Source organism: Perissodus microlepis, chromosome 22 (genome assembly GCF_051167445.1).
Source record: "Perissodus microlepis isolate ML-2025 ecotype Zambia chromosome 22, ASM5116744v1, whole genome shotgun sequence".
Classification (NCBI taxonomy): Eukaryota; Metazoa; Chordata; class Actinopteri; order Cichliformes; family Cichlidae; genus Perissodus; species Perissodus microlepis.
This window is the reverse complement of record NC_140481.1, coordinates 6627700-6643681: the sequence shown is the minus strand read 5'-3', so window position 1 is coordinate 6643681 and position 15982 is coordinate 6627700. Positions and strand designations below refer to the sequence as shown.

The 15982-nt window shown below is 41.5% G+C and overlaps 1 protein-coding gene across 5 annotated transcripts in view; it reads left to right on the top strand.

The window, feature by feature from the left end:
- Positions 1 to 15982, top strand: part of LOC146362496 (CMP-N-acetylneuraminate-beta-galactosamide-alpha-2,3-sialyltransferase 1-like) — a 104398-nt gene that overhangs the window by 73200 nt on the left and 15216 nt on the right. For all 5 annotated transcript variants that reach the window (XM_084918610.1, XM_084918611.1, XM_084918613.1 and 2 more), the window contains one exon: positions 8909 to 9088. In XM_084918610.1, the coding sequence (XP_084774736.1) occupies positions 8909 to 9088 (180 nt within the window). The remainder of the gene's footprint in view (positions 1 to 8908; positions 9089 to 15982) is intronic.

The window sequence follows — 15982 nt, the reverse complement described above, 5'->3', positions numbered from 1 at the left end:
AAGTGTAAAACAAAGAGGTCAGATACGGTCCGTTTATAAGTAATGTGTGTCAACTTAAAGATTTGCATTATTTTTTATTCATTGCTCTGAATGATGTCTGTAAAAAGCAGATATCTCTTATATCTGTTGTTTTTAAGGCAAACAGCTTTGGCTCCTCCCACCTACTGTTCAACTCTTTTGTTTACCAGGGCAGCAAATCAGAAGCTGGTTTAAAGGCAGTGGAAGGGGTGATAAAACAACTTCTTTCAGACATAAGGTCAAGATTTATTTTTTATTTTTTTTAATTCTGAGTCATTCACAGCTATTCCAAGAATAGAAAATATGGGGCTGAAAAGGAGCATAATTGGTGTCCTTTAAAACAGTGGTCCCCAACCCCCGGGCCTCGGACCGGTACCGGTCCGTGAGTCGTTTGGTACCGGGCCGCGAGAGTTGAGGCTCGGGTGAGAAATGTATGGTTTTCAGGGTTTTTATCGGTTTTCAGCGTTATTTTGTTATCGTTTTTATCGTTAACTCGGTTTTCCTGGGTCTTTTCACGTGTGTTATGAATAAATCTTCTTTTTTTCGGTACCGGTACTAGTTTTATTTTTGTTGTATTTATCCGCGACACCTTAAAGGCCGGTCCGTGAAAATATTGTCGGGCATAAACCGGTCCATGGCGCAAAAAAGGTTGGGGACCGCTGCTTTAAAACACTGGGACATCTCTTCTTTTATCTCAGTTCTTGCCTCATTCGTGGTCCCATAGCTTTACTCATTCGATAAAAACGTAAATTGCGATTATTGGTCAGTGGAAACTTAACTGTTAGGTTTTAAAAAATGTACACACACTCGGGTTTTCAAAGGTAAGCAGCAGCAATGTGGAGAATAGAGAGGTTTCTGAAACACCAGTGACCTTTAAAGTGTTAGTCAGCTATTACATGCTGCGTGATCCATAAGCATCAGGCTGCCTTATGGAACTCTGGGGTTCTTGGCTGTGAGCATTTTGGGTGCAAATACATAATAATTGGACAAGTAATGTGCAACCACATGCCGGCAGGCAAACAGTCCTGATATTAAAGATGTCATTATTCATTTATCAGCCTCACACTCCTCTTTTTATCCTTTTTTAAGTAAGTAAATAAACAATTTAAAAATACAATTCCACACAATCATGGACCAGGACCTGCACATTTGCAGGATTTCACTTCTAGCCTGAGTGCAAACTGAAGTCCATCTGATATCAGTGATCTTTTTTTTTTGCCTGTCCCGTTTGGTTCTTTTGCCATCAGAATTATTGTCTAAAGGCGAGGAAAGATGCCCAACGGATTTACTTTACCAAATTGACCATCCCAGCCTTGCCGTAATGGTCTATTTGATTCACCTTTTATTGTTTATTTTATTTATTTTTTATTTTCACTTGCTAGATACGGGACAGACTTGAATGAGGAAAAGAAAAGGGAGAAAGGAAGAGGGGGAAAAAACAGCGGAGAAGAGGGACGGGGATAAAGGGCAAAAAAACAAAAAACCAACTAAATAAGCAGACAAAAAAATACATCTATCAATCACCTGGATCACCTGTTGAGAAAGAAAAAAGAAAACAAGCAGAAGAAAACGAGAGTAATACAATAAACAACACCACAATGATATATGTGAATATAACAGTAAATACTAAATATTAAACATTATTGTGCAGCACGTAAGATCGACAGCGCACAGTGTGCTTTGAGGTAGGAGCCAAAAAGGGTGTAGTTTGTGTGTGTGAGCACCCGTGTGTACACCTGTGAGCATGAGCGTGCTTGTTTTTAAAAGGTTCCTTCATGTAATGATCTGCTAGAGGGTGTGGGGGGCCACTGCCCCGTCCTCAAGGGCATGAAGCAGGTATGGAGGAGATCAAGACTCCAGACATCCAGAGGCCCCCAGAACACAAGAGACCAAGGAAGACCAACAGAGGGGCAGCCGCGTCACTATCCCAGAAAGAGCTGAGGAGAGTCCCAGATGAGGGGTCACTCAGCAGCCGCAGAGCAGAAGCCAGGGGGGGTTGCAGTGACGTGCCCGTGAGCTCCGCCGGCAGCCAGCTGTGCCAGAGTGACCGAGCCCCAGGCCGAGAGGCCGAGGGCACCCCACCCCCGAAGTGGCCCGAGCGAGCCCCAGGCTCCAGGCCCCGATAAGCAGCCACCAAGGAGTGAGCCGGTGTGTACCTGGGTGCCCATCCCCGGACACAAAGAACCACCAATGCACCGATGTCTGAGGGCATCTGCCACCGGCAGGGGAAGTGGTGGGGGGAGATAGGCCTGAGATGTCCCCAGAGAGGTGGCGTCTGATACCCAACCTGACATATAGACACAGACATACAGGCACACACAGAAACAAACATCCATTCCCACCCTCATGCTCTCATATGCAGTTACTCAACACTCAACCAACGTGGAGACAGACATAGAGAGACACTGTACACACAATCACAATCCCCAAGTGTACTCTAAGAACCGGGCCTAGGTACCCTGATTCCAGTGATGTTTCAGTCTCAAGGCTATCAGTTGTCTTGACTGAAAATATGAAGACGTACAGTAACAATGTAAATATAATATCTTAACTGAGCTTAGACCAGTGTTGGGGTCGTTACTTTAAAGCAGGAAAGTATTACACATTGCTCGTTACCTTTCTTAAAAGTAATACATTACATTACTCCAGAGAAAGCAGTTTGTTACACTACTTGTTACATTACTTTCACGCTACTCTGTAAAATGATCTGAAATATGCTGTCACATGATTAGCAGTTAACAATATAAATCTTAGGCTGCAGTCCCACGCACCAGCAGAAATTCCCATCCAATCGAGGACACACATAGTATATAATATTTACACAATAAAATGATGACCATGATCGTTACTGTCATTTCTACAGTAAAAACATGAACAAATAGAAATGGAGGCTGCGAGACTGACTGCCCATCATTGCCTTTGTTACCAGTTCAAGTTCAGGCTGCTGCTGCTCGGCTGGAGTCGGCATGCACTCAACTTTATCATCACTCTGGGTTCTTGGCTAGAGTGATGATAAAGTTGGCACCGTGCACTTAGCACTGTTGCCTCATAGCAAGAAGGTCCTGAGTTCAATTCCACCATCAGGCCGGAGTCTTTCTGTGTGGAGTTTGCAGGTTCTCCCCATGTTTGCATGGGTACTCCGGCTTCCTCCCACTTTCCAAAGACATGCAGTTAGTGGGGCTAGGTCAACTGGAAACTCTAAATTGCCCATATGTGTGAATGTTTGTTTGTCTCTATGTGTTAGCCCTTCGACAGACTGGCGACCTGTCCAGGGTGTACCTTGCCTCTTGCCCCAAGACAGCTGGGATAGGCTCCAGCCCCCCTGCGAATTTTTGATTTTTGTAGACATTTAAGCTATAAAATTGTGCAAAACAAATGTTCAAATACTGCATACGAAATAACTAGAATGTAAGAAATGTGTCTGATGCTTAAAACTCAAGGGAGAGGACCCTCAGACTTCCCGGCTAATGTGGCTCTCCCATTGATCTCACAAGCTTTAAACTACTCCAAGATATCAGCTAACATTAGCAACACTGATTAGCAAGCCACATCCACAAGCTGTAAGGGTGTGTACACAGGTTCAGGTAGCAGGTACGGTCTGTGGGGACTGACTCACCTCAAGTGGTTGTTAGAGGAACTGCAGTGCCTGGCACTTCCATGTTGGGTTCATTTCTTAGCTTGGTCCACACTTACTGCCTGATAACATCTTTAGGAACTGGCACCAGATGAACCGATCATCGCTGAACCACACAGACAACAAACTTTCAGTCACTGTTTGATTTCAGCCATAAATAAACATTCAATAAGTTGCGATGCCATGAATTGATAAGCACGAAGCAGCTGTTAATCCACACTGTCAGGTTTGCTGCAGTATTAAACCCACACGGTGCTCCTGTTTGAAATGAAATGCTTCAACTCCAGAAAACCATCTGGGGCGGAAAAAAATTCAAATGAATCCTGTAAATATATGCACATTTCAACCTGCCTCTTAGATTTGAGCCACTTAACTTGAGTGAGGCTGGTTGATGCTCAAATTACTGCATTTATTTATTTTTAAACTTATAAGCCTCATTCACCTCTGCTATAAATCACCACTTAAGATATCGGTCATAAATAAAAAGATTTCCTCTCTGATTTTCCTCCCTTCACTGAGAATGAGTTATGTGTCCTGTTTTTATGCATTCCCTTAAAACACTGTTGACATTTTATAATTTCCTGAATCTCTCTATCCTGAAGCAACTCTATGTTGCTTCAGGATCTGAATATTAACTATTGTTTGATAGGTTCAAAAAGATATCAGTCAGAGCCATTAAATACGTTTTTTAGGCTTCGTTGCCCATTGATGTCTTCTGTCTTTTCCTAGGTATTTGTGGGTTTCCTGTGCATGAGATGGGCTTTTCAAAGGCCCACTACATCTGCTTTGGTTTGTTTCAAGCCCATCTGGTGCAAATTTCCAGTGCCAAAGGGGTAGTTGAAGCATAAGTTGAATATTGATTAGCGCAGTCTGATATATTTGCTTCCTTAACATAGCTGACTCCACACGCACGCCACAACATTAGGTGAGCGAGCAGCCCACAATAAGGTGGCTTGTTGGGTGCTCATACACATTTGCATTCATGTAGTACTGACCTCTGTAGAGATGGATGGCAACATGTATGCAGAGGCTGAAAATTGAAGCCAACACAGAAGTGCTAAAAACTGCAGTTCCTTTAACAACCACTTGTCAGTTCCCATTTAAAGATGATGACTGACTGACAACCCCACCCTGTGTCACGACAAGTGACAAGAGCCGTGTGGAAAAGGTAAAGGAGGATCCAAACGCAGGCAGTCGTGAAGGTGATTTATTGAACACGAAATATAGATAGGCAAACGGCAAAACGGAGAACTAAACTATACTGGGACAACTAAACTACTGAGCATGAACAAGAACACGAACCTGGACATAAAGGAAGGAAGACAATGGTACATGATGATGACGGCAGGGAACACACGAATGAAACATGGTGGATACACAGAGAAACACAGGGGGATTACACACAGGTGGTGGACACAGCTGGGAATAATTAACGAGACGAGACAAGAGGTAAAACTGAACACATTCACATGAGACACAGACCTTCACAATAAAACAGGAAACAAGAGATCACTACACAAGGACGCAGACAGGACACAGAACTAAACTCACACAAAACATGAGAACACAAATCCTTAACCACGAGTAAACAGAAACATGGAACTCAAATAGTAACCAACAAATCACAAAGGTAACACAATGATCATTCAAGAGATAAACCAAAACATAATAAACTCAAAATGCTGGGTCGAACCGACCCAGAACCGTGACACCCTGTCCTCCAAATATGGTCACAAACCGACACATGCCACGCAGCCAAAACGTTAACAAGTCTACAAAGCGGGGAATAATGTCACCAGTGGTTACGTCTATCTTTTACATCTACACACATCTTTTCTATGTGCACAGCAGGTCTTCAGATGAACACACACAACAATCACGTCCATTCCAGAGTAGCAATTTTCTACTATTGAGAGAAAGATGATAGAAAAGTGCCTCACCGTGCCTGCACTGGTTTTGTAAGATGTTAAATTAGATATCGTTTGCTGTTGGGGTTATTTCTGGGAAGATGGAGCAGGGTCTGTTTTCTTATTGTGTGTCAGTGGAAAAGGAACATTATCTGCATCGAATTCTATTAAAGCCTAATCTTGATTCCAGTTGTCTCCCAAACACCTACATAATAGCTGGGATGTAAATTAAGGGCTAAGAAAAGCTAATGTTACCTTTAGGTACTAACACAAAGTAATGTGGTGCAGAATATATCTGAATGCACTGCAGGAGTAATGAAATCTTCACATTTTACTATTTGATATATAATATGGTGTTGCTTGGCCCTCTTCGGCATACTTTTTCATCTGCTCTCGACGGGATGCATCCATTTGTAGGGCAATTTTAAAACTCCCAGATGCTGCAGTTACCATTAAGGAAGAAATCTACCAAAGTATTCCTGTCAAAAAGTGCTTTTTTTCTAGTGACATATTGCACCATAAAGCCTATCATCAGTGCTTCTCTTCTTCCATACTCGACAGTTTGAGCTCAGTCAGAGCCATAAACCTAGTTTGTTATACATGAACCTCATCAAAGTAACAAAGGACTACCAAACAGCTGTTGAAACCTGACTGTTTTTTTCCCTGAAATAGTACCATTACTTACAAATAGAAAATAAACCGATGCTTCTTCTGTCACGTCAGGTATAAAGTAGGCTAAACAGTGTCTTCTGAGTTCTGTAGGTGTATTAATATGAATGGAGATATTATCTTTTGTAGTTTAAATGCTTTTCCAGAAACTCCTGCAGCCGATGATGCAGTATCATAATATTCAGTGGTGTGCTGTTAATAACCGCAGTCACATCTGGTGCCGCAGCTTTATTACTAGTAACACAGCACTCTCCTCTGTGAGTAACTGCCATTCCTACCGCTTCACAGCTACTTTCGTCATCTGTTGCATTAATACTGTCTTCGTTTTCATGAGCTTGTTTAATGTTTGATGCTTTTTTAAAAAAGGCTTAATGGTTCAATTACATATTTACAGTTACAGCTACATATACTTTATTCTTAGACTCAATGGCTTTGCACGAATAACAGTTCAAAATTATTCTCATTGATGCTTGCTCAGGTTCTCGGTGCAGCCCCTCAGTGTATCCATTGTTTAGAACGAACCTTTTTAGCTGCTTTCCCTTTAGCTGAACTTTCTTCTGATTGGCTCCCCGATGTAAACAGATGATCTAATGGTACATGTGTGGTGCCTTTGATGATCCCACCTCGAGCTCTCTGAGACGACCAAATCTATTCTAATTTACATCATACAGATTCAAAAGTTAAAAGCTAAAAACTGAATTTTTAGAGCAGCCTGACGCCCGAGCTTTTGGGCTTTAGAAACTACTTAAACACTGGCTGACCTCATTACTAAACGTTTCCCATGTGTAGCATAATCATCCAGCATTCTCATAGTATTTTGTGTGTGTGTGCTTGCTGCCTGTAAGTTTAGTTTTTTTTACAAGACAAGGACACGGGCAATTCAATTAATTTTTTATGTATATCGTACCAAATCACAAAAACAGTTGCCTCAAAGCCCTTTATATTGTAAGGTAAAAACTCTACAATATTACCAAGAAAACAGCAAGAAACCCCCAGCAAAACCAGACTCAGGAACAGGCAGCCATCTGCCTCAACCAGCTGGGGTGAGTGGATGAAGACAGGACAAAGACAGGCTCTGGGTGATACAGTACTATAAATAAAAGGGGGTTGTTTCAAATCAGTTCAATACAGTTTTAGATAATAGTGCCAGATCAAAGCAACAGTCACCTCATCCTACAATAATACAGAGCAAACCCAGCAGTCAAACAACCACCTTTGAGCAAACACTTGGCGACAGTGTGAAGGACAAAAGGTCGATGCTAGTATACTGGAGAAGAGAGTCAACCCATTAGTTGGAACTCAGATTCAGGGGAAACAATGCTGTTGTTGTCCGGACTGTGGATCTTTGGCTGGACCGTTCCTTACAGGCAGGAGTAAAGTCATTTGAAAATGAGTCAGAGTAGAGCTGCTACTCCTCCACATGGATAGGAGCCAGCTGGTTCAGGCATGATGCCAACTGGGCACCTCTGGGTGAGGTGTTCTGGGCATGTCCTACTGGGAAGAGGCCTGGGATGGACCCCATATAAGCTGTTTGATGTGAAAGGGAGGCTTAGGCTGCTGCGTCTGTGACCTAGCACCAGATAAGTTGCTAAAGATGGATGGATGGATGGATGGATGGATGGATATTTAAGGATCAAAATCATTTGCCATATCAAATTAAAAATAAGTTCATGAAGTTTTAAAAGAAGGTTTTCTGAGAAAAAAAGAGAGAATTTCCAATTTTTATATGTTCAAATACCTGAAATTCACTAAAGAATTGAAATATTCTACTACCATATCCGGTCTAAAATAAAAAATAATATAATATCTTAAGCCCTGGGCCAAGCATTTCAGCACCAATTAGAAGTAAAGTAATCATCCGCTAGGGAAATATTTTCCAGATGCTGCAACCGCTTTCTTAAATTTTACTTTTATACCCAGACTGTCACTGTCTCAATTTGTGCAAGGTCATTTCAAATGAAAAGTTGCAACATCAAATAACCCAAACATTTCTGTCAACCATAAATAGCTGCAGCAAAAAGAAGAAAAAAAAAACAAGTAGTCTGTCAGGAGTCAAAATGATTCAAGAAGCAGTCTGAAAATATCACATCTCTGTCACCCAAGAGTCAGTAATGAGGAAGATGATATTGCCCAGACCAGAGCGCTCAAAAAGGTGATGCTAGTTACATAGGAGGTCAGCTTCATGATTTCTCTTTCCTCTGTGTCACTTTCTGCCATTGACCAAAACCAACTGCCAGTGTCAAGCTATGTTCCTGCCAATTACCGCTCCAGTTTAAGAGAGTATTGTTTGACATAATGAAAGGGATGTTTCGCCTAGCTTGCCAGGTGGTAATTGTTGATCTCAAAATTACTGTCTGGATGCCCAAAAATGGGAGAGCAGGACAAATTGTGCTTTTTATTGTTGTCTTTGTCTCTCACAATCATGGCTGGTTTTGTATGACTCAGCGACATGTGGTTTGGGTGACATGAGAGGATCTTGATAATTAAACACATGGTCTATAAGACAGACTTTGACCTTTGAAGATTATAGGGATTCGCATAACAGCAGCCAAATGGTTTCCATCTTTGTAACATGTGGGTGAAATAAAACTCACTTTGAACTGTCGAATAAAAGACAAAGATGGCAAAAGAGAATGTGTGACAAATAACTCAGAAAAGTCTTCTTCTTCTGTTTCTGCAGAATGAACCAGGCTCCCACCAGTGGTTTTGAGGAGGATGTGGGCAGCAGGACAACTCATCATGTCATGTATCCAGAAAGTGCCATAGACCTGGACAATATTACTAGTCTGGTGCTGATCCCTTTCAAGACTCTGGATCTGCAGTGGATTATTAGTGCTCTGACCACTGGCACTATTAAACAGTAAGTGAACATTAAAGCTGCGCTCATCTATAATTCCACATTCAAAATGGATTAAATATTGATGCATAATGTGAAAGACTGTCAGTGAAGAACCCACAGAGAGTTGTAACATAATGTCATTCTTCTCACTAATCTTATATTATGGGCAGCTACTTGTTTAAATTCACCCGCTCTCATCTTTACTGTTTCCACCTGTGGGCAGTGGACAGGCTCCATCTGTTCACCACCAAATTGCTTCCAAATTTAACAGCAACATATTCACTATTTAGCAGCTAAAGAGTTCTTTTTTTCCCCTGAGAAATCCTATGTTTTTCAGTGAACTCCAAATCAATGGAGAAATGGTGCTTTGAACCTTCTGCATGCCTAAAGCTGGGCATACACCTTGCGATTTTTTCTGTCACGTTATTTAGCTTCTGCTCAAACTTTACGCCTGAGTCACGGGGGTTAGAAGTTTGTAGGTCACGATGCAGGGTCTCACACTATACGGCTCGAAGCTTTGATACGACCTGAGTGCTCACACTGTGCGTCCAAATTTGCGTCTAAATATTATATAGCTAATATATAACACAAAATCTGTCTCTCTCTCCCTCTCTGTCTTTCACTCACACAGACACATACAGACACACACACATGTACCACCACCATCAACTTTGCTGCTCAATTATGTTTTTCATTAGCAAGTTAGCAATGTCCATCCAGCTCTTTTCTCGGTTGTTGCGGTCCAAAGTTCTACAAGTTGGGCCTCCATCGCTTGTGTCCAGATCACACGCTGCACTGCCATTCTGCTCCGTCTCTGTCATTTCCATTTCTGTGTTTGCGCATGCGCAGTGTGAGAGGTTGCATTAAATCGACTCGTGGCACTGCTTCAGCAGTGCGATACCCTCACAGGGGGCGACCAGGATTTCAAACAGGTTTGATTTTCTCGTGGCCACACGATTGCTGATCGGGAGCTGGCGGCAAGGTGTTAATTGCTTCGCATTATCCCATGTATACTACACGATGCATGACACACGATTAAGGCGAAACTCGTGCCGATCCCCAAAATGGTTGCACGAGTGAAAAATCATCCCAAAATGGGCCAAAAATCGCACAGTGTATGCCCATCTTAAATGGGTAGTTTGTTGTTAACAAGGTCTAAAGTGACTGTTGCACTGCCCACAACTGACCTTGAACATGTCACTAGCCTATTGCAGATGAACTCAAAGATAATAAAAAACAAGGCCAGTTGATGCCAACTTGTCCAGAATTTAGAACTGTAACAGTAGATGTCACAGGTTTTCCAGAATGGATACATAAATGTTTAGTCAGTATGAGCTCATTAAAAGGTTTTGTTATTCTAGCTTTAAAGAAATGTATTAAACAGAATGTATTAAATTGTGGAATCATTTAACATATCATATTTTTATGTATAACTATATTGACACTTAAAATTGATCAATAAAAATAACTTAAGTCAGAATTTTTAGGTCCAAAAATAGATTTAGCCAGACCTGCAGCAGCCAGTTTTTATGCAGGAAAAATATTTTGTTCTTTTGAACTGTATTAATTCTAGACCGATCATAATGTATTTATGAGAAGTTAATTACAGTAAAGCATAAACACAAATCACTGGTAATTTTTTTATATATAATTAGCACAAAAGTGTGTTAAAAATCCGGAGCCAAAATGATAATCTTTCTCTGGCCGATCACTTTGGAATCTCACTTTTTAGTCTATTAAAAAGTAACAACACTCAAAAAAGAACCTCTGGGAAAAAACAGAGTTTGCTGCAAAACTGATTGTTGACAAAAAGAGCAGAGTCATTAGTCAAAGAATCAAGTGTCCCCTGAGTGTTTCCCATAAGCACATGCTCCAACGGTGAAAAGAGACTCTCCTGGGCCCTCACTTATATACAGGGTGGGCCATTTATATGGATACACCGTAATAAAATGGGAATGGTTGGTGATTTTAAAGTCCTGTTTGTGGCACATTAGTATATGTGAGGGGGCAAACTCCTCAAGATGGGTGGTGACCATGGTGGCCATTTAGAAGTCGGCCATCTTGGATACAACTTTTGTTTTTTCAATAGGAAGAGGGCCATGTGACACATCAAACTTATTGGTAATGTCACAAGAAAAACAATGGTGTGCTTAGTTTCAACGTAACTTTATTCTTTCATGAGTTATTTACAATTTTCTGACCACTTATAAAATATGTTCTGTGCTGCCCATTGTGTTGGATTGTCAATGCAACCCGACTTCTCCCACTCTTCACACACTGATAGCAACACCGCAGGAGAAATGCCAGCACAGGCATCCAGTATCCGTAGTTTCAGGTGCTGCACATCTCGTATCTTCACACCATAGACAATTGCCTTCAGATGACCCCAAAGATAAAAGTCTAAGGGGGTCAGATCGGGAGACCTTGGGGGCCATTCAATTGGCCCACGATGACCAATCCGATTTCCAGGAAACTGTTCATCTAGGAATGCTCGGACCTGGCACCCATAATGTGGTGGTGCACCATCTTGCTGGAAAAACTCAGGGAATGTGCCAGCTTCAGTGCATAAAGAGGGAAACACATCATCATGTAGCAATTTCAAATATCCAGTGGCCTTGAGGTTTCCATTGATGAAGAATGGACCCACTATCGTTGTACCCCATATACCACACCAAACCATCACTTTTGTTGTTCCAATAGTCTTGAAGGGATCCATCCAATGTGGGTTAGTGTCAGACCAATAGCGGTGGTTTTGTTTGTTAACTTCACCATTCACATAAAAGTTTGCCTCATCACTAGCGATCGTGGCTCAAGAGTTAGGAGTTCGCCTTGAAATCGGAAGGTTGCCGGTTCGAGCCCCGGCTCGGACAGTCTCGGTCTTGGGCAAGACACTTCACCTACTGGTGTTGGCCAGAAGGGCCGATGGCGCGATATGGCAGCCTTGCTTCTGTCAGTCTGCCCCAGGGCAGCTGTGGCTACAACTGTAGCTGCCTCCACCAGTGTGTGAATATGTGTGTGACTGGGTGTGTAAAGCGCTTTGGAGTCCCTAGGGGGGACTAGTAAAAGCGCTATACAAATAATGGCCATTTACTGAACAAAATCTTCTGCGTGAACTGAGGGTCCTGTTCCAATTTTTGTTTTGCCCATTCTGCAAATTCTGTGCGCCGATCTGGGTCATCCTCGTTGAGATGCTGCAGTAGCTGGAGTTTGTAAGGGTGCCATTTGTGAGTAGCTAATATCCGGCGAAGAGATGTTCGACTAATGCCACTCTCCAGTGACATGCGGCAAGTGCTACGCTGTGGGCTCTTGCTGAATGAAGCTAGGACAGCCACTGATGTTTCTTCATTAGTGACAGTTTTCTTGCGTCCACATTTTGGCAAATCCAACACTGAACCAGTTTCACGAAACTTAGCAAGCAGTTTGCTAACTGTAGCATGGGAGATGGGTGGTCTGGTAGGGTGTCTTGCATTGAAATCTGCTGCAATGACCCGGTTACTGCGTTCACCAGATATCAACACAATTTCGATCCGCTCCTCACGTGTTAACCTCTTCGACATGTCAATGGCTGTGAACAAAGAGAAACTTGTAAATAACTCATGAAACAATAAAGTTATGTTGAAACCAAGCACACCATTGTTTTTCTTGTGACATTACCAACAAGTTTGATGTGTCACATGGCCCTCTTCCTATTGAAAAAACAAAAGTTTTATCCAAGATGGCCGACTTCTAAATGGCCACCATGGTCACCACCCATCTTGAGGAGTTTGCCCCCTCACATGTACTAATGTGCCACAAACTGGACTTTAATATCACCAACCATTCCCATTTTATTACGGTGTATCCATATAAATGGCCCACCCTGTAGAACAAAGAGCCACCGACTCTTGTCTTTGTTATTTAAAGTAAAAATCATGTCATGTATCACAAGCATAGAAATATACAAGGATTGATATGCTGGCTACACCATGAATCGTCACTCATATGGCAAACATATCAGGCACAGCTTGACCTTTCCAGCATGCCTGCTACACAACACATCCCATCTACTCCCACTGTGTTCTGCCTGCTGACTGTATGACAGCATACTGTGGCAGTGCCAGCATGTAAGCATAGTCATGAGGTCAAATAGAGTTTAATTCTCAGTAGTTACACAGAGTTCAGTTAGTCTATTTTTATTGTGTAACTAGACAATAAAAATGTTTTTCCACACAGGTTTCATGTAGCATATTAAATGAACTTTAGATCATATAAAGTGAGATTATCATATCAAAAGAGGTTACCAGCACAGTAGGTGAAGAACAAGAAGGCGAAGTTAGGCATGCTGGAGAACATCTAAAAGAGCCTCCACGGTTCTAAAAAGAATATTTGGACAAATGAAATAAAGGCTAACCTCTACCAGAATGCTGAAAAAAAAAAAGATATGGAGAAGGAAAGGAACAGTCAAAGTCTGGAAAAAAAAATCAGGTTGAGATGCATTGGTGTGACCTTTAAAAAAAAGTCATTTAAACTTGAAAATCCTCTCTTCTCTCAGCCCTTGGTATTTCTTGACTTTCTCATTTTCCTTTTTCTCAATGGTGCTATCATTCAGTATCGCTACATCTATCACTGCGGCTGTCTTCCTCTGCTTGTCCACCACTACTATGTCCGGTTGGTTAGCCATCTCAGTTTGTCTCTCTTTATCTGGAAGTCCCACAGGATTTTAACTCGGTCATTCTCAACCAGGGGGTTGAGAATGGGGGCGTGTCCTATTTTGACCTCGGGACTTCCAGGCCATACTTGGCACAGATATTTCTGTATACTATGCTGGCCACTTGGTTATGGTGTTTCATGTATGCCCTGCCTGCTACCATCTTAAACCATGCTGTTATGTGCTGCATCACCAGTCTCATCGCACCATTCTGCAGCTCCGATAGTTGGCTGACATCCTTCCGGACTGCCTTGATCTTAGCCTCTAGTCTCCTTCTCCATGGAGGGCACTGCTCCTTGTGGCTGTTCATCTTATAGTCAAGCATCTCTGTGATCACAGCTACCACGGTGTAGATCAGCTGGTTAGTTTCTGTGATGGCCCCAGTACCTGTAACGCTGCAGTCACATCTTCTCATCAGAGGATTCTTCATATAGTCTTGGTAATTGGCTACGGAGGGTCCAGGTTTCCTGCTTCGACATGATCCTATCGCTCATGTCATCTTCTATTACACTCAACGCACCTCCTACTTGGGGCTTGGTACCCAATCTTGGGTGGGGATAATGATATCTCCCCTATTTGTGTGTTGCACACACAATTTATCTGTAAATATTAAAAATATATCACACAACACGTATACAATCCCTTGAGTTAAAGCTGAAAGTCTGCATTTGACATTTTCATTACTTCATTTAAAATCTATTACATATTACATAAATTGCAAAATTGTGTAATTACCCAAAAACTTGTGAACCTTACTGTATGTTCTAGGTCCATTTATGTGAAATGGCACAAACACAGATATTGCAAACCTTCATATTTATTTATAAAACAATTTTCTTCACTTTGTGTTTTTTCATGTCATATAAAGTTTGCCTGCCTTCTGCCATCACTATGAGTGTTTCTATCCAGTCATTTATGTGTATTTCTAAAGCCCCAATTTGTTTTGAAAATTCTCTCAGGAATAAAATGTCATTCTTACACTACATTCTGATTCCTAAATTAATACAAATTCTAGATTCAAAACATTAAGCTGAATCAATGTTTCCTGATATAACATTTTCCCCAGAATGTCATCATTGGGCAAAACTAAAAACATTCTCTTTTATTGTCAAAGGAGCTTGCAAAGAAAAGCGTCTGGACTTCTTTAAGTTGCTTGAAGACGTTTCGCCTCTCATCCGAGAAGCTTCTTCATTTCTAAGGTCAAATGGTGGAGACCTTAGAACTCAAGCGAAACGTCTTCAAGCAACTTAAAGAAGTCCAGACGCTTTTCTTTGCAATCTCCTTTGACTACGATGACCTGGATGACTGAGAACCTTCACAGGCATTCTCTTTTACTCCGAGTTGGATGTGATTTACTTCATTTACCATCTCATTTGTCACTGGAATCAGCTCAAACATTTTCACTAGCATGGAAATGTAAAAGCCCCAAATGCATAATCAGGCATACTTCATGTGCAGCATTCCCAGATTCATTTACATCCTTCAAATACCAGATTGTCACAGCAATCAGACTTGCTCAATATTGCTGTTTGTCACATAGCCATAACAAGGATAATCACTCACTTTGAAATTTTCCAGTAAATTTCACCTTCAGTTGTTTCACCCCCAGTGACCCATAATCGTTAGCTTGATTACTGGACATCCAGGAAAAAAAATGAAGTCACCGCCAATTAATGCTACTGCCAATAACTCAATCACGCCAGCATGTTAGATGGTGCAAGTAGCCAAACAAATGTTGCCCATAAATATGCAGTTGTCTTCCAACTCTGCCAAAGCAATCATTCTGCATCATTAAATTTCACTTTGCTGAGAGTAATGTCAGCATTAACCCAACAGCCAATAGATCTTAAGTGGGAGATATGAGTTATTATCAGTTATTTATATTGTTTTACATTTTCTAAGCTTGTTAAATTAAATGGGGCTTTGAAAGGACAGAACTAGTTAAATGGACATATGGCTTTCTGTTTCTGGATAGGAACAAACCTTGCTGTGCACGCACAAAAAATAAAATCTGACAAATCTGCATAACAGCCTGTAGTTAAATAAAAGAACCAGAAGGGCCCGAAAACAAGTTGTCATGTGCAGTCCTGTGAAAAACTAAGGACACTTCTATAGCTTGTAGAACCATCTTTGATGCAGGAATTTTCTGTATGACTGTCGGTCACTCACGTCATTGCTTTGACCCACTCTTATTTACAAGGTTGCTTCAGTTCATTGAGATTCGCAGG